Source organism: Vipera berus (assembly GCF_964194415.1).
Source record: "Vipera berus genome assembly, chromosome: 1".
NCBI classification, from domain to species: Eukaryota; Metazoa; Chordata; class Lepidosauria; order Squamata; family Viperidae; genus Vipera; species Vipera berus.
The window spans coordinates 305746603-305769512 of record NC_138202.1 but is presented as its reverse complement, the minus strand read 5'-3'; the positions used below and the strand labels follow the sequence as shown (position 1 = coordinate 305769512).

The following is a 22910-nucleotide window of genomic DNA, read 5'->3' as shown; positions in this document are numbered from 1 at the left end:
ACCTTCCCACCGCAGTGGTCCCTATTTTTGTACTTGCATTTTTACGTGCTTTCGAACTGCTAGGTTGGCAGAAGCTGGGACGAGTAACAGGCGCTCACTCTGCTACGCGGCACTCGGGATTCGACCCGCCAAACTGCCGACCTTCTGATCGACAAGCTCAGCGTCCTAACCCACTGAGCCACCGTGTCCCCACACAGTTGTGATGTACATGCATTCTTTTAAATTTTCATGAACCATATACCCAGTTATTCCCACTTGTGTGTTTAGGTGATACGATACGATTTGATGTAGCTCTAGTTTTTTTTAAAAGGGAAAATGAATAATTTTACCTCATGGGTCTTGAAGAATGGTGATGTTTCCAAAGTATCACGTATCCCCTTTAACCGGTTACAATAACTGTTCTGAGGTTGCAAGAAAAAAAATACATACTGTGTTTGCATGCATATACGCATGAACATAAACACACATACAAAAGTCAAGGCATTATTCCTGAATCAGATGAGTTCCATATCTCAGCCCAGATACCAAATGACTTATAAAAAATGAATAACAGGTGAGAGTAGAGAATGCTGTAGTTGGCTCTGAAGCACAGACTGTCCACCTTTAACATATCTGGATTATGGAGTTATTCAATCATATTTTGATTTTGTTCACATCTTTTTACAAGACAGGATTGCAAACAAGATTATTTGCATAATGGTGATTTTGCATCAAACACAGCAATATCCCTCCAAGTACTGCTCAACCTTATTTCTGGGGTGGTGATGGAGTTACTCAGGTTTATGGTTTGGGTGGGTTTAGGTTGTCCATCTGGGTTGAACTTTCCAAGGTAGCCCAGGAATTCATGGCCACCTTGTACCAAGTCATCTTGGCCTCAATCCAGTTGGGAGGCCACAAATTAGATCCGCTTTTTGTCTTGGATTGAGAGAAGATAGCATTTGTACTTTGTCATGGTCACCAGAGTCTGTGATGTCATCTCTGCCACTTGTACTCTGTCACCAGAACTTGCCTTTCCTGACTGGTGAAAGCAGAAAGCAGGGTGAGGGCCAAAGTGATGGTTAATACATCCTTGAGAAAGGAGGTGCTGTCACTGGTTTCAAAGTAGTAATGGCCCATCCTCATAAAATCACTGCTGAATTTTAAATAACTACTACAGTAAAAAAATACCTAGAAGAAATAGATTTAGATTTAGATTCATTTCAGTTAAAACTGGGCTTGAATATGGCACTGAAGCCACTTTGATCATACCTGCAGAGGACCTGTAGTGAGACTGGCAATGATAGTGTGCCTCTCTTGGTCTTGGTCAACCTCATGGTGTCCTCCTTGACTGCCTACACGGGTTAGGTTTGTGGGAGCTGTTTTGCAAGTTCTCTTCCTTTTTGAGCAATGGAGGAGAACTTTTGTTACGATGTCTTACAAGGCTTGCTTTTCTCACATCTCCTTTTTAACATCTCCTTATATGAAGCTATTCGGAAAAGTCATCTGGCACTCAGGGTTGAGTATCTTCAGTATGCAGATAGAACTGAATTGTATATCTTGATTCTGGGCCAAACAAGAGACATGGCTAATATCCTCTCTTGATGGCTGGAAGCCATCAAGATATGGGTGGAAGAGAAGAGGCTTAATCCCAACAAGATGGATAGCTAGTTGCACTATCCTAGACAGAAGTGATTTAAAATCTAGGGCTCCTTCTGCACTCCTAGCATATTATCAAGGAGCGGGTGACATTGTGGCTAGTTGGGATCTTTGCATAATTACATCTTGTGTATCAGGTACAACTTTGCCTGAAAAAAAGTCTCATGCCTTAGTTACCTCTTTTTGGAATATTGCAATATGGCCTGTATTGGCTGCTTCGGAACTCAGTAGCTTGAATAATGATAGCTATTACAAGGTATTCTTGTGTAACACCACTATTTCAGGAACTGTGACGGTTGCTAATTAGTTTCTACTAACTACCAAAACTAGAAAGATCTAAATGGTCTGGGATATGGATATCTTGCTCTTACTTCCATCCCTATATTAAGTCCTTTTTTAAGAGAATATCATCCACAGAGATTCTGAAGATGAGGCTTCTTTGTGAAAATTGCCCACCCACCCACCTCTGCAAGATTAGACGAGGCCCTTTCCTGTTAACATCCTGAAATGTCTCAAGGTCTGGCTATTTCAAAGCTCTTGGATTTTTGTGATGAAGCAAGCTCCCTACAGTTGTGCGTGTGAAATTTATTACTTTGTGCAAAGTTTATTGCAATGGTAATTTATTGTTTGTCTTAATTTATTTGCTATTTCAATATATTATTTTTAATCCTTTTACTGGAAAGGGGTTTGTAAACTGTTCTGAGTCTGTGGATTAGAGTGGTACATTAACTCTAGAAAATAAACCTAGTTTATTTCTTCTCATCAGGAAAACAGTTTAATTAAAGAAAAGAAAAGAAGAAAAGGATTCCACTAAATCTGATTGGGGTTGAAATTAATATGTTCAATAAAGTAAAGAGATAACACAATTTTGATTATGTATTCCAATTTTTATATGCTTCCTTTCAGAATCAAAATCAATTTCTTCTAAGGAACATAAACAAACCTTTTAAAAATCTTTGTTTATAAAGTTTATAATAAGGCTGAAACAGTTTTAGCAAGATGTCATAATTTAAATCAACCTATTTGGGATTTAGTTTAGTTAAAGCAAAATTTAGGTGTTTGTTTTTTTTTTGCTCAATGGCAACACATTTTGGATCCCTGCAAAAGCATATTGCTATGACACCATCAACCACTGCAAAAGCCAGTGTTTTGGGCTTACTTGACTGTGGTGTCTGTATTTTTTTTAATTAAAAATGGGTGTTAAGCCCACAGATGTATCAGTTATTTTAGGGGTTCTTAGTAAAAAGATTCCCACCCAAATACCAACATTTTGATGCTGCTGAATTCTGGCAGCACAATATTGGGGTGGGAGGGGAATTCAAAGGGGCATAAAAATGGATTTGGGGCAGTTGTGGCCTGCTAATCCTTGAGTGAAAGTATTGCCCATTTCATTACACATCTCCCCTTCTCATTTTGGCATGTAATTTTTGGATGTTAAATTAATCCAAAGTAAGGAATGTCAAAGGAAATAGCTGGAGTGGCTCACTAGAATGTTATGGTTTCCTTTTGTAAATTCTCTGAAGGCGTCCATGACTTCTTCCTTTGTCCGAGTCTTCTTGAAATCCCTGTTCACGGTGCCATCTTCTTTCTTTAAAAAACAATGATAAAAGCATGGCTATTACTCAGAAGAACCTTTTTCTATTAATAACACTTGCTGTTCACTAAACAGAATGTAGTATATCCTATGACAAAATTTAGGGAAAATTTGAAACATTAATCAGAGCTTAATAAACAGTCACGGGGGTGGGGGAAGACTGTTCTTGGGAGACTGGACAAGTCGTTTCTAGGTTTATAGCTTTCAATGAAATCAGTTGTGTCCAGCTGCTGCCATCAGAGGCATTTTTTTTTCCATTTGAAATTTTGTTTGGAGGGTTTGATGTGGATTATTATGGATAGGGTTGCAAACAAGGTGAGAAAAATTCATTTCATGAGCAGGTATCATATTGACTAATGCTAGATATGTAGCTCTTCAACACAATGCATTTTGGCATCATGAAAATTATAAAAGCTGGAAGGAATCTACTGTATATGTTCACCCCAACTTTTTGTCTTACCAGTTGTTGCATTAAGGCTTTAATGTAGTGAGCTATTGTTAGGAGATTGCATTCAGTGCAACCAGTGGAAACTGTAGGCCATTATTTCACTACACTCAGTAATGTTCTTCCTAAACCTACTGCCTAATATTCCTTTAAACCCATGAGATTTATCACATAACCCTCCTCTTAAGCTTTAGTTTAATGAGCTCAGAGATGCCTGAAGTTGGAGTTAATATAATCAATCAAATATAACCCACTAGTTTAGATCTGGATTAGAATGACAAAATTTGGCACCATAGTTCCTCTATTCCAAAACATGTACAGCATCATATTTTTTACTCTTGCTATCTCCTTCCTGAAAATGGGATATTTGCATGCTTGGGCTCCAATACTTTTTCAGATAGCATTTTTTAAAAAAAGTATTAAAAACAATAGGTAGAATAAAAAAAACTTTTTATTGTAGTTTCTATAAGAATTTAATATTTCCTTCCTAGCGGTTTAGCTTTACTAAGAACTGGTATCTGAAACCGCCATAGACACAGCCAAAAGTCTGGATGCGCTAAAACAGGCATGTCAAACTCGTGACGTCATGTGATGTCACGTGACGTATCTCGACTTTTTCCCCATTGCAGGCAATGGAGTGGGCGCGGTTTCGGCATGACGCATCTGGCCTGCAGTTTGACATGCCTGCGCTAATGTCATTCCAATACCCTTTTTGTACTTCACCAGATAGCCAAACAACTAATTGTAATATCTGCAATATCCAGTAAACCATTTACATCTGAGCTTTTAGTGTTGCTCACATAGATAAGGAAGGATAAGGTATGAGACACATTCCACTTATATGAACATAAGCGGTGCCCTGCTGAATTGGACTCTGGCTCATCTGGTCCAACAGTCTGCTCCCTACTAGTTTCCCATTGATCCCCATGACTTCCATGAATCAGTCCATTCCTTTTTTGAAGGCAGGCAAAGGGGCTTCATGACAACCATGAGGGCATAGCAAACCTAAGCCTCTGGAGAATTATACTGGCTTGCACTATTCAGAGTTTCTTAGGAAGAATTCACATGCTGCTGTATTCTTGATTCATAAGACCAGTCTCTTGGTTGAATAAGTAGGTTTAAAGCTACCACTATATGTACCTTTATGACTATATATTATAATATAGTTGGAGTTTCTATGAAAAGCAAGGCAGGAAGTTTTACATCTGTCAGCTGCCTGTGCCCAATGACTCATCACAAAAAGGAGGAGGGAAAGAGTTAATGCCACAAAGAATTCCATGATCCTGCCACCCAAGTTGATAATGGGAAGTCACATCTGTCTCCAAAGGAACCCGCCTCAATGACAAGTACTCTGCAAGGATATATTATACATAGAATGGTTAAACTTAGACAAAAGTATTTCACATTTTACATGATGTGACAAGTTAATCACAGACTTGTTTCACGCGCACTGTTGCCACTGACAAATCTGAAAGCTTACTTTTATTCCTTCAATCCGGAATCCTAACGTTGCTGTAGAACTTATGGTTTCTCTCCACTGCATGTATCGAGGCTTGGTCACCGCACGTTGAGAGTTCTCTTCCTCCGTCGGAGCCTCGGGATCTACTTCAATCATCTTCTGATACATGTCTTTCCGCAAACTTGGCTTCTTTCTGGCCTTTGATAATTCCTCTTCCAGGTAGGTCCTGCAAAGGCAGTATGTGTTCACACTATCATAATTGGAAACTGATCCATTACCACCGGATCACTGATATCTGGGCAGGTAGACAGATTCCTTCCTATCTCCTCTAGAATAGGACAGGCAAAATGCAGTCAGTGAAACACAACTTTTATTGTTGGTCCTCATGGAGGAATACAAATTACTCGTCCATACTCTAGAGCGTCTTCACTTATTCCAATATTATGGAAGTCAACATCATCTATAATCGGTACAACAATAAGGGCAATTTTTGTTGAGCGATTCAAGTGAACATATTGGAACCAATCAGATCTAAATATTGGAAGCACTCTATAATGCGGACACAATTATCCTCCAAGGACATGATCCTTCCTGTGAAGCCTAGTCTGAAGTGTTGAGGGAACTTTAGTTTCCAAACTACATGGTATGAAGAGTGCTTATGTGTAAAAACTATTGTTTTCTTCTTCAGTGATACATAGAGTAAGTAGCCAGAAATGGTCTGAGTCACTAGTTGTTCTGAAAGCTCCATGATAGATGTGAATGGTTTCCTTAAGATATTAAATTGTGTATTTTGGAATGTTCCCCATATCAAAAGTGCTTCTACCATCTACTGGCAAGTAGACATGAAAGAATGCTACTGACACTTCCATGTTATTTGCAGTACAATGAACCTAGGTATGGAATACAGTAGATTGAACAAAAATGTTTTTCTAAATTAATTTTCCCTATTTGCCCACTAGAGAGCTCTATTCTCCAATGTTGACAGCTATATTTCTTGAAATATCACAGCAGAGTACTCATTCAACAAAAGACCCTGCAATTTTTTATTGTCCTTTAATCTTAAAAACTAAGATTCTGATTACAGATCTTATAAACTTCTACAAATTCAACTCCACATTTGCAGTACACTCCTAGTCATGATAGCTTCTATTTCTTAGCAGTAGTTTTGTATCTCAAACATGAAGGGTTCCATGTTTACATAGGAATATCAAACTGAGAACAGCATATGTGCAAAATGTTCATTGACATATTCATTGATCTCAGAATGATAACATCTTAAATCATGGGCAGACAGCCTTGTCGACTAAGCTACCTAGAACTGAAAGGTCATACACTACTATCTGAAGAGTCAAATAGGTTGCTTTTTGCTTTCTTAAACCTTACCGTGATAAGTAGAACTCTACCAAGTTACATTAAGTGATCCCATAATCTGCTGTCTTCCTTATAGCTTTTAAGGCCACAAGCAGAGCATGTTTCCCAGCAGCTTTGGTGCAGTCATATTTTAAACCTGATCTTCAAAGTCAATATATCTGTATTCACTTATTTCCTTTGAAAATTATCTCAATCAATGATTATATAACATATAGCTCTCTACATGGGGCTGCCCTTGAGGACCACCCGGAGGCTTCAGCTGGTGCAGAATGCAGCTGCGCGAGTCGTGATGGGGGTCTCCCGATACTCCCATGTAACACCTCTACTCCACGAGCTGCATTGGCTTCCGGTTGCCCTTCGGGTGAGATTCAAGGTGCTGGTGATGACCTATAAAGCCCTAAATGGCGAGGGTCCGGGATATTTGAGGGAACACCTGCTGCCAGCATCAAGCTCCCTTCGTCCAGTACGCTCCCACAGGGAGGGTCTCCTCAGGGTGCCGCCGGTTAAAGATTGCCGGCGGGTAACACCCAGGGGTAGGGCCTTCTCAGTGGGTGCGCCTGCCCTGTGGAACCAGCTGCCTGCGGAGCTGAGGACTGCCCCCAACCTCCATTCGTTCCACCGGGACCTGAAGACCTGGCTCTTCGAGCTCTCTGGCCCAGGCTGAGAATTTTTAAATTTTAATTTTAACTGGGTTTTTAATTTTCTCAGGGTTTTATTTAATCTTTTTTAATTTGTTTTAACGTTTGTATTTTCTTTTAAATGCCCTGTAAACTGCCCTGAGTCCTTCGGGAAAGGGCGGTATATAAATCTAAATAAATAAATAAATAAATAAATAAATAAATATGTACGGAAATGATGCCTATATGTGTGTGAAGAAACAAATTTAGTTTGTCTACTGAAAATAAGCTTAAATGTGCAACCTTGCTTATGTTTGAGATAAAATAAACTGAACTGAACTAATTTTTTTCAGCACTCTGCTTTCTGAACATTGGCACCAAGGATTCCCCTACACCAGTGCTTTTTTTGTAAAAGAAAAAGGTGCCGGAACTCACACGTGTCATACAACCCGCCTTGCCTACCCTACAAGGTTCCATCCAAAAAAGGTGCTGGAACTCCGTTCTGAGCGTTCTATGAGGAAAAAAGCCCTGCCCTGCACCAAAGTATTCAATAGACTAGAAATACATTCTAGGATTGCATTCTGCTAATCATGGGTATCAATTTCATATCCTCCAGTTTTTTTGAATTTTCTCCAACATTTGCTTTTTTTTTTACCAACCTAGTTAACAACCTAGTAACTCTTAAAACTATGGTGTCTGAAGTTACTAGATAGCTTTGCCATTGGCCATGATATCTGGGAATTTTTGGATCTGCAGTTCCAACAAATCTGAGAGACATCAATTTGCTTGAAATATATAAATGGAATCACTGATCTTCAATACATATTGTTAAATAAAGTATTTTCTGTATATTTTATTTTCAATAGAGCAGCCAAGGTTCTATATATAACTGAAGAGCTATGCTAAACACACTCTCAAACACAGATACAGAAGAACAGCAAATTTATAGTTGTTTCTAGATCAAGTAAACTGTAGTAATCCCCTATTATCTTTCTGACGAAGATGTACTTTTTTGGAAAAATGTGCTGATCAACCCAGACTTTGAATGTTTTTCCATTTGTTCATGCAGTTAATTTGATTTTTGCTTTCTTTAAGTGCAAGAAAATTCTAAATCAAACAGCAAACAGCCTTTCTCACAAAGAGTAAACTTATGATGACATAGAGCAGTGAATTTCCTTTTCTATCATGGGTTTGGGGTGGCTAGAGAACACAATTCAATACCAAAAATGCTATTAAAAAGTAGTGTATGGAGGACCCTTTTTTCCCCCCAAGAAACTGGAAACCATGATTCTAATTCCACCTTAAGCATGAAAGACAGCTGGATGACTTGGGCCAGTTACTCTCTCTAAGCCCAACCCACAACACAGGGCTGTTGTTGTGGGGAAAATAGGAGGAGGAAAGAGTATTAGGACTTTTTGCTGCCTCGAGTTATTTATAAAAATAATGGCGAGATAAAAATAAAGATCCTAGATACACTACTAGCCCAAATGACTTAGAATTCCCCTTTTGTCAAACTTCCATGTTTTAAATTATTTAGATAAGAACTGCAGACCATTCATCATGTTAGACATCAGAAGTCTGTTCTCTCCACTGAATAACAGAAAGAACAATCCAAAAGAAACTCTTATCAGTCAACATGACCATCCACTTTCCTGGTTCAGGGTAATGGGAGTTAATTGAAAATCCGAATGGCGTTAGATTAGGGAAGTTTCTTTTGGACTGTTCTTTCTGTTATTCAGTGGAGAGAACAGACTTTTGCCTACAATCAGGCTTCATTGGTCTGTTCATGGTTAAACTTAAACAATGAAATCATATGCTTTTTCCAAAATAATCATCTCTGCCAGATTTCAAACAGAGATAAAAATCAGCTTGATCTACAGCGATCATGCAAGAACATCTGATGTAAAATTGAACTTCAGATTTGCATTAGAGCAAACCAATTAGTAGATTTTTCATTGTTAACAAACTCTCAGCAGGGTTATGGCAGGGCAAGGCTAAATTACTCTGCTTGCCTCACATACAGGTAATAAAATCTATATTTGCCTCACATTTCTTTTCAAATATTGTAAGAATCAGGTTACTCTATATTCTTGTCTATAAAGAAAAGCTAACCTGACTCCCATCTTGCAGTCCATGACACAAGGAGAATCAAAATCAGCTAGGAGATCTTCCATCTGATTATACCTCTCCCCATCCTTCACAATATCTCCATGATAGGCAGGAACATAAGGCTTAAGGACATCATTCATCAAACGGTCTAAACAACGCTGTTCAGACTCACAATGTTTCTTTAATATCCTCCCATTTGCAGCAGCTTTGAAGCTACCTGAAAGACAGACCAAAACAAAGTTTGTTTTTTTAAAATGCAAATGGAACCATTTTTAAAAATTACCACAAAAAATATTTCACCCTGTTATGGAATGCCTCGGCTGTCCTGCCTGATACCCTCCAGGTATGCCGGATTTCAATTCCTATAACATTCAGCACAATCTGAACAGCAACAATTTGGGATCAGCTAGAATTCTTTGCTTTTTCTATTGTATTTAATCAAATGGCTATATACCCTGAAATTTTATAGATGCTACTTGCAGGGTAAAGTGAAAAGGCAAACAAGATTATTCTTTTGTTTTCTGACACTGTACAAATAGACACTTTCTGTTATGATATTAAATGAATAGCAATAACATAGATCTGCTTCAGACAAAACAGCATAAAAAGACCAAATAGAATATTTTGTTAAAATGTTTTTCCCCCAGTTAATGTGGGAAAGAGATACAAAATGAGACTGAAAAAGCATCACATCCTAACTAATGAAAGTGCTTCAATGGTCTCCCTTGTGCACAAGGGGAGCTGACCTAAAATTACTCTCTCATGATTATGAAGCTGATAATCGACTTATCTAAGTCATGTCCATATCACTGGCATATGAAATATATGCAGCTCATGTGCAAGTTTAATGAGTACAGAGGAGAATGTTGTTTATCCCACATATACAAATACTATTATATAATTGACTTTCTTTCTGGTGAATTGTTTTCCTTCAAACACAGCTCTTTTCCTGCTTTTTGTACTAAAAATTATCTAAAAGTTGCAAAGGAGTTTGTATAAAGGATAAAAAGGGTAGGGGAATGTCAATGAATTACTCCATGACACTTTTAAAGCATTTCTGGGCTCCTCATTTTGTTTTGTTTTGATCAATCCTGTATGTGTGAATAAAAAAGTGAACAGAAATCTATATCCACTACATTCCTGCTTGATTTAGGACAGAGACCCCTGTTCATGTGCAGATCATGCAGTTTTTCCCCTGAGTGGTGGTGCAACTTCATTGCATCAGGAATGCTAGAAGGGAAAATAACACATGCATTCATTACCTACACTTTAGTGCAGGAGTGACAATATTTGCTCATTTTAATGTTATGACTAAAGGGCCAAATAATCTCCCAGAATGTCTTCTGAGGCCTCACCCACAGAGGACAGCAATCTAGTCTGCATTTCCCTCTCTTGCAATGAATTGTGCACGGAATACTGCTGATATATAGCCATGGAGGAAAAGCCGGTGTCTCTTTTCTTATGACATCTTCACTTTGTTTCTGTAGACAGGATTTGTGTAGGGCAAAAAAAGATTCCACAAGAGCTTTGGTGTTAATGGATGTGCAAAATTTACAGACTCACAGGCCAGAGGTGCCCCACCCCTACTTTAATAATATAAGCTGTTTGGGTAGATAACTGGGAGCTCTGTGGGAAGGATGGCTCCTATCACATAGTAGCAGATGGAAATTAGAGGGAAGGCTAACATCTAAGAAACTGCATAGGAAGCCAGGAATATTGCTTTACTTACAAAAACAACGTTACAATTCTCTATAGGGGACATACACAGGATATGCTCATTATGGGGAAGGCCCTATATTGTATGGATCATTCTGACGGAGTGTTAGAACCCTATTTTTTCTGAGGAAACACAGATGATTTGCTTTGTAAGAAATTCAGACAGAGTTGTCCATAGCAGAGACATAGACTTGTTATGTGCCCAAACTGCTAAAACGACAGGACAAAGAAAGGATGCAAAATATTAGTCCTTGGCTCAAATATTTCAAGTAGCATTACATTTGCAAGACTTTATACATAATTCAGAGTTATTTTGGAGTTGTTGAGCACAACTGGAATTTTACGAGAAAATCATGGGTGATCACACAAAGCGGCTGTCATAGGAAGGTAGGCATATTTGTAAAATGGTTGTCATGACTAGTTTCAAAACTACTTCCCAAGGATGAGTCTCATGATCCTTTCTAGCCCCCAATTTATTTTTGTAATTTTTCACGGCAGGTGACACATTTCCAAACAAATACTAGATTGCAGCCACATTATTTTTATTTTCTAGGAATGTTTAAGGAGTCTATATAAGGTAGAGTCATTCTCATTAAGCAAAAATCTCAGAAATCCTAGAGCAGCTGGGAGTTGGGCAGCATGTAAATTTAATAAATTATTATTATTATTATTATTAATTAAAAATTATGCTAGAAGCTGGTGTCTTGTTGCAACTGTAGCTTTGCATTTATTGTAATCTTTTAATTAAAATAGTTTTTAAAAAATAAAATCAGAAAGTGAATTTCTTGGGCATTACTGATTTCCTCAGGTGCCTGCTGTACTATGTTTAAAACAAACCAGCAATTCTAGTACAAACCTAATCTGAAATTATAATGATAAAACAGTAGGAAAAAAACACAAGTACTTATAATTCAATTTACAGAAGTAATTTATGTTGAGACTAGCTAATTATCTTAAATTCCCCAAGAGACTTTCTGAGCATTTTCCTTTCAAGTTTCCCTTTGAGAGGGAAATAGCACAACTTGATCTTTAATACCTGCATGCCCTGCTAATTGGATCCAGGGATATTTCTTCTTAAAAGACATAACAAAAGGGGACCAATGCACCATGTTCTTGATTTTCCGCCACGATTTGCTCTAGAAAAAAAGAAGATAAATTAAAGAGACTACAGAAATTGTATTTATAGCAATACCTAATTTAAAAACTCTGGTTAAATATGAATAGTGAGATATTGGTGGTAGAATAAGCTCAACCAGGCATCTATGCTGAAGAAAACACCAACTAAATAACTCAAGATAAGCCAATTTCTTCTTATAAGACCTGTTCAGATGTTCACACTTTCATGATTTGCTTCCAATTCCCGCCATTAAATTTGTTCTCTCTATATATCTGGTAGATTAAAAAGAAAGATATATTTGAAAAGTAAGTAAAGGAAGCTATCTAAACATGTTTAAACTCTTTCCTTCCATTCCCCACACATAACTGATCTTTTGCTTTTGCTATGCTCAGAGATCTGCTTTATTTATTAAGTCTGGACTGAAATGTCCCATTATGCAAACACCGCACATCAAATGCAGTCCCACCTTTGATTACATCATTGTAATTAAGTCTCCCCTATGCAGATATGCTAAGAGCCCACTGAATGGAAGGAGCAGTGAAAATCAAGAGTTGCCCACTTCTTTTCCAAACCCAGCTAGAGCAAGGAGCACCATTTCTGCTGCTAGGAAATATCCATGGCTGCAGAAAGCAATGACAAGATATTAGCTAAGACCAGACAGAGTTGTATATTAATTACACAAGAAGTACTTTGAGTATGTACTGCCCTTTTTCTCTTCCAAAATACCTTCAGGGTGGAGGAGTCCCTGAATAAGTTAGTCTTGTTATTATCTTTTAGGAAGAATTTCCCCCCCTCCCAAAAAAGGAGAAACTTTAGCTAACTACATCAGCAAAGCGTCACTTAGAAAACAGAGGAAAGCCTCAGTCCTTCCTGAAGGAAAACAGTTTCCCACAATTTACAGAAATGGAACATGTGGCTAATTAAGGCCGAGGTGTTTCTTATCTCAAAACCAGAAGGCAAAGCAAACTGTCTAAGAAGAAATATGAAAACAAAAAACAACGGGTGAAGTGGTTAATAGAATAAAAGAAGACAACCACAAGGATTTAAACTCTAAGCAATCAAGTATCATAGTCAAAATCCACACTAAAATGTCGAACAGAGGGCAGAATAATGTAAGACGTATAAAAGGAACAAACTATGAAATTGCCATTATGGCCAAAAGAATTACATATGAAATCTGATACAGTGGATAAAACTGTCTTGTGGCACAAATGAAATGTTTTTAAAATTAAAAATTATTTATAGTTAAAAACATGATAATTTCATTTGTACTAGAAGACCAAGGAAAAGCTCAGCCATAAGCAACATGGCAGTAGTTTTATTCAAAAATACAATATGTGCAATGTACAAAATTTTGAATAATTGTTCTCTTATATTGGAACTTTATCATTCTTTGCAGTTTGCTGTTTTTCCACCATTGCAAAATCATATGTAATCTATGCAAGTTTACCTAAATTTCTATAACAAACTATTGTGTAGGCACCTTCTGGCCATGAAAAATTTAGGAGCAGCTATGACATGCTCAAGAAGATAAACAGAGGAGTGAAATAATTTCAGGGGGCCCTTTTCCTTTTTCATCAAGTTCATGTTTATCCAGACTTGTAGCTTTAGTCAATTTACTGTCAACATTGCTAAAGGCATCTTCCTATACCAACATGTGGGTTTCCAAGAAGAATGCCAGGAGCGCTGTACTTTAGCTTTTTTGTTCCTTGTTGGCAGAAAGCACTGTTGGATTCCCCTTTACTAAAGTGTTTCTTTGCTTCGACTCATGTTTGCTTAATTCTTTTAAAAGGAAAGCCTCTTGGGGAATTTGGGTTTCCACATCAATAAGCCTCAACTTGCCCAGAAGAGGGATCCTCCTATGAAAATGCAAACATTAAGTCATTCAGTCCCAGGATAAAATGTTTCTGAGAGAAGTAACTGTTCTAGAGCCAAATTTTTCTTTCCACAGTGGTTAGTAATCACACAGCAGAAGAAAACCTGAGCTACTTCAAAGCCAGAGTTAAATGAAACAAGAATAGTACATATTATCATAATAGCTTCCCAAGTGCTGTTATAAAAATGCTCATTGTCAAGATTAATATTTCTATTCTACACTGATAATGTTCAAGACATAAAATTATTGAAAAGTACATGGATCTGGGAAAAATGTGTATTAAATGGGTTGAAATTTACATTTATGATCTCAAAAATAATTGTTATAAAATGATGTACAGTGTCATTGGAACATGACATCAAAACATTATAGAACATATAGCACTTCAAATGTATGTTTGAAATGACAACAAACAGACATTTTATCATGCTTGGTATATGTGTAAAAAAGCTAAAACATTTGGATTCAAATACATATTTTGATACAGAGGATTTTCAAGATCAATTGAAGCTGGAATTTTTCCTTCTAGGATTAAGAATATATTGCTAACAGTTCTGCTGACTGGAAGCCTGTTATGGGCTTTCTGAATAAAAATGAAAAAATAAACTTGTGACTTACAGTTTTGATAATTAGACAAGTTAGATTATAGAAAGAGTAATATGATGTAACTTTAGAAAGAGGTCAGAATATATTTGTAGTTGTGAACTGCTGTAAACAATATCAAAAGCCACTACTTTACAGGGCTTTTTTGTCATAGAACGCCCAGAACGGAGTTCCGGCACCTTTTTTGGATGGAACCTTGTAGGGTAGGCAAGGCGGGTTGTATGACATGTGTGAGTTCCGGCACCTTTTTATTTTACAAAAAAAGCACTGCTACTTTATATTGTCTTTCTTTTCTATTTTCCTTATTTGTACATTTTGCTTTTTCTTTTTTCTTTCCTACTTTCTATTAGTTTGTATTAGTTTTATCTTCTGTGAGGGTGTGTCTGTCTGTTTGTGTGAAAGGGAAGTACAGGGATCTAAATTAACCCATAACCAACAAACGTTCATCCAGCCTTTGACTGAATACATCCATCAAATGGAACAATAACTTAAGATTATTGTTCTCTGTGTTGTGCTCTTTAATCTTCTTTTCAAGTGCTGGAAAAATGCTTTCATATCCTGATTCGGTTATCCTTTCTCAATACTAAACATACCCTATTCCCCCATTCTCTCTTCCTAAAACTTAATGTCCAACTACACTTGTTGACTGTATCTGTTAAGTTTCTCTGAAACTTTCTGAAAATGTGGAGCTCGGAACTAAACATAGTATTTTGAGTCTGACCAATACAAAATAGTAGAACTATTACTTCCTGTAATTTGGAAAATAAACTTTAGGATATAGCCTAAAATTAGTGATTCATATTCACTTATGATATATTATATTTCCAAGTGCGATTAGCAAGTCAGGTGCTCCCCGTCCTATATCTCTAAATATGATTCCTTGTTCCTTGGTTAAGTATTTTGTAATCTGCATATTACATTTTATTTTGCTATTTTCAGCCCCTTCTTCAACCTTGCCATTAACCCTAATAATACATTTTGGAAAGTAAGCTTATGTTTCTAGTAATGTACAGAAAACCTTTTATACCATGTATTAAGGGGAACAAAAACTAATTCTTATGATCTGACAAAGTCTTCCCTTTCAAGCCACATGTGAAAACATATTATTTTAAGGAATCCTTATCTATGCATAACCTATTAATGTGTGAAACATGCATACCTGTACTTATTTCTCTGGAATATATACACAATTCACACATAATTAGATAATACACAGAGAGTCAAGTTGGTGTAGTAGTTAAGGCACCAGACTAAACTATGAGTTCTAGTCACACCTTAGTCTTAAAGCCAACTGGGGGGACTTCACTTCTGGACCAATCACTTACTCTCAGCCCTAGGAAAGAGGCAATGGCAAACCCCTTCTGAAAAACCTTGCCAAAGAAACTGTCCATGAATTGGACACAATTAAATGGAGGGGGGGGGAACCACATAGCTAAGTTCTTCAACACTAACATTTCAGCATATGCTGATGAAACTGGGAAGGATTTTTAAGTTGCCTGAGCATAAGAAAAATAAACTTTAAAATTATTACTGTAAACTCAAAAGATAAGACTTGTTATAAAGAAATCAAAGCATCTACCAAACTTTGTGGTTTTCTTTTAGTTTATATTAAAAATAGTAGAAAAAATAAATCTTGTTTTGCCCACATCAGGAACATATCGAAGTGGCTTAATGATATTTGAATAATTGGAATTCATTCAACTGAAACACTATTGATACAGTTCTCTGATAGAAAGAAAAAGAGCATTGAATTATCTTTTAGTAGATGGAATGAAGACTATAGGATCTTCTAGAGATTGCTGAGTACAATTGAGTACAATTCCAGCACTTCTAATCATTAGTCATGTTGGCTAGGGGTCTCCAGAAGTTATAGTTCATAATATGGACCTCTATTGCAGATCATATATAGTGAAATGAAATGAACCTTTATTGTCAAAGTACAACTATGTGTACATTGAGATTAGCTGAGCCTCCCTTTGTGCTCCCACCCCCCAACACACAGTGACAACAAACCCTCCATCTTACTGCACCATGTGAACCAACTACACCACACACCGGCCTCTCAAGTCAATTCTGCATAAAATTCACAAAAGTTCACAAAAGTTATTTCTCATTCAAAAGCCTAACAGCCCACGGATAAATATATAGTCTTCACTGAATGGCAGGCACTGATATTGAAGTAATAGGTTGGTAGGAGTAGGCTTTCATGCAATTCCCTTGCCTACTCAGCAGCTGGGCCTTTTTATAGAAATCATGATACTACCTAAATAGAAACTAAGAATTTCAAATATGGGCAACTAGATTTTGAGTTTAAAACCAAGTTAAGTAATCCAGTGTGTTTTCTCATCCATGTTTGTGTCCAAGAAGTTTATGGATTTTTGGTGTTTTTGTGATTCTATTTTACCTGATTTCATTTCTAAATTATGTGGAATAGCAATCCAAGATACTAACTTTTGCACATGTTTTGAGTCTGCATTCCCATTTACTATAGAACAATTGGGAGGGAATTCACGGCTTATGAGGATTTTTCTACTAGCATTTTTCTAGCCAAGGCTGAAAAGGAACTAGTGTAAGATAATTCTCAGAAGAAAAAGTATCATATTGATCTATCTGCCTTAGTAGCTGAATTTTGTTCTAGTAGCGATTGATATCTCTTACTTGGGCAAAAATCTGAGTTTTGAATGTGAAAAATTTGGTAAGCTTCTGTGAGAATATTCTTTTATTTGTCTATCCTTTTAAGTAAATTTGTATTCAGCAGGTAAGGAATGGTACAGTATTCTGCCAAGTTTTCTCAACTGTTTATTTTTCCAAAGGAAAGTGAGGAAAAACAGAAGCTAATTTAAGTTATTTATTGGCCCAGGTATATGGAGCAACATATAGACTGGAAAAAGCATTTTGCTGTGCAAGCATAGCTTTCTTTCTTTTGTGTAACACGAATGAATTCTAAGAATAGTCAAAATAATTTTAAAGAAGGAAAATTCTATCTGCCAAATAAGCCATTTTTAAAAGCTTATAATGCAAACAGTCAAGAAATTGTATACTTTAGTAGTAAGCAAAACTTTCATCCTTACAGAAAGTTAGATAGTTTTTTAAAGAATGAGAGGCTTTAAATAAAATGCAGGAAAAACAAATACATTCCCTCTTCCTGTACGCAATACAGGAGTCTATTTTGGACAAGGAACACTGGACTCCTCTGTTTGCAAGCCTCGGCAGGTAGAAACATCTGGTTGAATGGCTTACACCAAAGCACAGCTATTTCAGACATTTGGAATTCTCTGAGAATACATAGAGAGAGACGCTTTAATTTACAGAAAACCCATTTTGGTTAGTTGTAAGTGCTCTAGTCACATCCAAGGGCTTCATTATGTGCCGCTGCTTTTGAAAATTTGGAAACTTCAGCTAATGTGGAATAAAATTATTTGGAGCTTGTTGGGGCTTGAAAGTCAGATCCCATTATACCAATTTGTCAGTTGGTTTCCAAACATGAATCAGGGTACTGTTTATTGTTTATTTACAACGTTCCCCTATTTTGGATACAGGTTATTTGAATATGCTTGGATGCCAAAATCAATTTTGGAAGTGCTGTCTGTTGTCCTGCTACAAACATTACCCCAAAAAGTTGGATAATACTTGAAATAGGATCTCCTTAGGACGGGTCGCCAACCTAAAAAAGTATCTTGAGCAAGGCATAAATTGCACCTCTATGTTGTTGCTTTTAAGAGGGTGTTTCTTCCAGGCTTTTAGTTGGAAATAAACTGCAAAAAGAGCCAATCAGTCAGTCCTGGACTAAATAATGACTTGAGGTGATGATCAACAAGCAAAAACTCACATACTGGGCATGCAGTGTGAGGGAATGATGCTTATGCTTGGCATTGTTGAGGGAAACAGTAAAAGGGAGAAACAACAGATAAGGAGAACAGATGGATCAAAGAAATTATGGGAAAATCCTTTCCTTGGAACAGCTACAAATCATTACAAGACAGAGATTCAGATGGCAAGTACCTCTCTACCCAGTCACCCAAGACTTGAATCTGGTTGAATGGCACCCAAGGTATTTTTGAAAAACTGTGGCATTGAAAATAACTGAAAAATAGGCTGACTGAATGAATAAAATTACCTCTCATCCTCAGAATTTATTTTCCTATTTTGCTTACTACATATGTTTCAATTCTAAACTTCCCAACTGTAACTAAAGATTCTGATTGGTGTAAAATATTCTGTACTTTGTCATTTGTTATCTAGTGACCGGTATTTAGAGAATGGATAATAGATAAATGGACTTTTTTAAAAAAAGGCGTATAAAAATCGAGTGAATATCAGAGTTTTGGCAGCACCTAGGGCAATCTCTGATTTTTAAATCAACACGTTAGTTCTCTGAACTGTTGTGATTAAAACGTTCTTTCATTGTGCATTTGGGAATCAATGTGGAATGAGGTTGTACAGGAGCTTGAGATATATTTAGTTGTTTTGATATTATATGGTGTCATGATTTTTATGACTGTATTATGATTTATATAAGAACCTATGTACTAAATAACATTTAGGAGAACACCTAAATTTCCAATGGGATAAATTAAGCTACAGCTCTAAGAAGCCAATGCAATCCTGCTAATAAAGTTAGTGTTTTAGCAGTTTTCTTTTAAAAATACAATTGTTTATTCTTCAAAATTCATTTAGAAAAACTATTTCTAAACACATCTCAGTTTTTAATAACAGAAGTCACTCTAACCAACTTATTTAAAAATGTCTTATGGTTGACAAACTACTGCTTTTAAAATCAAATAAATACTGCCTAACAATCCTGACATTTTAATTCCTTTCAGTTCCTCTTAATTACTTCTGGTTTACATTTGTCATTTAGTAATTTAAAACTCTGTTTGTAATATTACTGTTTTGCAGACACTGGAACTGAAATTGAATGTTGGTAAGAGGGTTAATGAGCTCTCAGTGAGCAGCCCAACAGCAATCGAACACAAGTGTCAAAGCGATGTATCTCTAGAATAATCCGAGAATATAACTTTTTTAAAGGATTTATTTTTTGCAGGTAGCATAGATTATAGTTTTAATAAAAGGAAAGTGTTCGTGGTGCCAATTTAAAATTTAGGGAATCAATTGTATTTTTGTACATTTACACTTTTTTGAAAATGATGAAAGCTTAAAACTGTGTTTTCAGATGTGGTACAACACTAAAACTGATTCATTGTATAAGGTAAAGAAATATCTTCTAAACTAAAAGGGAAACAGTCATTGGAAACAGGAAAATGGAACATTTTAACATTAATTATGGCACAGCATTTAAAAGACATGAGCATACTTGCAAATGCAAAAGAACAATGCTGAGATAACAGACGAGAAACAATTCTTACAAAATCTATTACTTTAGGCAGGATGTGTCCATTGTCATTTACAGTGCGTATCATACAAAGCCATTACATTCTTATCTGGGCTTCCTCCAAAGAGTTCATGGCTTGTAAATGGAATCACATCCATGTCTCTAGGACTCTTTTTTGAGTAACAGTCCTTATATTACTTCACACCCTTAGTCATGTACTGTGTAAAGGAGCCTGTACAAGAATCTCATAAATGCAGAAATGAAGAAACTTTTTTGGAATCTGCAGGATGCAGCATACAAGTTTAATAAATTGTGATATCACACAAATGCTGAACTTTCATCAGGCATCAGAACACAAGTATATAAGTTGAAGTATTTATATTATAATACCATTGTATTCATCTTGATGAATATAAATCTCCAGGACCTGACAGATTCCATCCCAGAGTTTTAAAGGAGCTGGCAATAGATTATGCCAAACCAATTTTATTTCATTCTTTGACAAAGTGACTAAATTAGTAGACCAGTGAAATGCTGTGGACATACTATACCTAGACATCAGTAAGGCATTAGACAAATAAATCTCAAGCTACTTTTTTGTAAGCTAGAAAAAAGTGGGATAGATAGCATCATCACCAGATGAATTTATAACTGGTTGACAAACCATACTCAACAAGTAGTCCTTAATGGTACTGCATCTATATGGAGGGAAGTAAGCAGTGGGGTACCACAAGGTTCTGTTTTAGGCCCAGTACTCTTCAATATCTTCATAAATTACTTGGATGAGGGAATAGAAAGGGAACTCATCAAATCTGCAGGTGATACTAAGCTGGCAGGAATAGCCAACACCCTAGATAATAGACTCAAGATCCAGATGGATCTTGACAAACTTCAATACTGGGCCCTATCTAACAAAATGAAATTCAACTTAGACAGAAGCAAAGTCTTACACTTAGGCAAGAAAAATCAAAAGTACACATATACAGTAGGTGAAATCTGACTAAATAACAGTAACTGTGAGAGGGATCTTGAAGTCCTAGTGGACAATCAACTACATATGAGCCAGCAGTGTGAGGCAGCAACCAAAAAAGCCAATGCAATCCTAAATTGCATTAACAGAGGGATTGAATCAAGATCACATGAAGTAGTAATACCACTCTATAAAGCCTTAGTAAGGCCATACCTAGAATACTGCATCCAGTTTTGGTCACCACAGTATATAAAATAAGAGAAGAGCAACAAAGATGATTAGGGGCCAGGAAGATGAAACATATGAAGAATGGTTGCAAGAACTGGGTATGGCTAATCTAGTGAAGAGAAGGACCAGGGGTGACATGACAGCAATATTTGAGGGGCTGTCACAGAAAAGAAGGGGTCAACTTATTTTCCAAAGTTCCCAAAGGCCAGACAAGAAACAATGGATGGAAACTGATCAAGGAGAGATTCAACCTAGAAATAAGGAGAAATTTTCTGACAGTGAGAACAATCAACCAATGGAACAGCTTGCCTTCAGAAGTTGTGGGTGCTTCATCACCGGAAGCTTTTCAAGAAGAGACTGGACAGCCACTTGTCAGAAATGGTAAAGGGTTTCCTGCTTGAGCAAGGGGTTGGACTAGATGACCTACAAAGTCCCTTCCAACTCTGTTATTCTGTATTCTTGGTTGAGGCAAAATATTTTACGTAGATTAAATATTGTATGCAGAAATTTTTCTTTCCTATTAAAATAGAACGTCAGAAGCCACTGAATTCTCAAATTGTTTCCAGGTCCCTAATAATGAATGTTTACTGCAAAGCAACTTAAATGGCTCTTAGATGTTAAGATGAACATGATTCACTAGCAACAGGAAATGCTACTGTAGTTTGAAGAGGCTTAACTCCTCTGAACCAATAACCAATGGCTGAACATTTTCTGCTGTGTTTAGAAAGCCAGTTAAATTCTTGGCATAGCTCACAAAGTATCTTTCTGTTGGCACAGTACTAGTTGCAGTGACACCAGGAAGTTCTGGTATTTCCCTGTTCTTCAGCATTTCACTCAGTGGGGGATGGTGGGGAACACAAATTGCACTTCAAAGCTCGTGCAGAAACTGAAAGGCAAGTCTGACTATTAAGAAGTGCATTACAGTGGTTGGTTGCTAAGTTACCACATGACGTACATGCAGAGCCCGGGTCTACATTTTTCCATTACATTCTCCTCAGTTAGGCTAGCCAGCCTGAATCAGAGATGCCCCTCAAACAAGCCAACTTTATTGATCTCAAACTCTTAAGGAAAAAGTATTAACATTATTTGTGAGCATAGTATGACAACAGATGTCTTAACGGCCTTGCACAACATTTCTACCATGGGTATGTGTGAAACATAAAAGAACAGAACTGTCTGTCTTCCCACCTGATTTGAAGCAGTATACTTTAAATAACAGTTTGATAAACAAGCCATAATGTCTGGTTTATATAAAATGCTTAGTCACACTGAGTGGATTCACATGTCATGTGAAATAAAAAAATCACCACATTATATCTTAGTATAGAGTATGAAGTCATTAAAATTGTGACTCCTATTTTTAAAAAAGAAGTGTATAGGGAAAAAAATGCTTCACACAGGGTTTGTTTGATTTGATATTTTGGACTTGACTTTCCACATTAATGTAGAGATGAATCACAGCTTCACTTGAGAAATCTGTCTATTGTCTATTTTGTTTACTGTTCAAATGTCTTCTTAAATAGAAGACATACACACTTGTATTCTTTCAAGAGAATTTTTAAACATTCTAGAAGTATACGCTAAAATTATGTTGATGGGAAGTACATGTTCTCCAGGTATAGTCACAAAGGTACATTGAACATGATACATGCACAATCAAAACTATTTTGATGTGCAATCAAAAATTCAAGTATCACCTAATTGGGGTGTGTGTGTCTACTTGACACTTTGGAAGATATATAAATTTCAAGTTCTTGACATGATGAACGTCTCTAAGCAAAACTCATGCAATTCAGTGAGAGAGTGTGTAATGGCATATTTTATTCTGCTTTAATTAG

The 22910-nt window shown here is 36.7% G+C and overlaps 1 protein-coding gene across 2 annotated transcripts in view; it reads right to left on the bottom strand.

Moving 5' to 3' along the window:
- Positions 1 to 22910, bottom strand: part of ITPKB (inositol-trisphosphate 3-kinase B) — a 76812-nt gene that overhangs the window by 2938 nt on the left and 50964 nt on the right. Inside the window, exons 3-7 of one of the 2 annotated variants that reach the window (XM_081313567.1) lie at positions 11983 to 12082; positions 9306 to 9447; positions 5155 to 5359; positions 3122 to 3223; positions 330 to 401 (exon numbers count right to left, since the gene is read on the bottom strand). In XM_081313567.1, coding sequence (XP_081169693.1) covers positions 330 to 401; positions 3122 to 3223; positions 5155 to 5359; positions 9306 to 9447; positions 11983 to 12082 — 621 coding nt within the window. Of the gene's footprint in view, positions 1 to 329; positions 402 to 3121; positions 3224 to 5154; positions 5360 to 9233; positions 9448 to 11982; positions 12083 to 22910 lie in introns of both variants that reach the window. The other variant, XM_081313566.1, reaches the window with a different exon arrangement.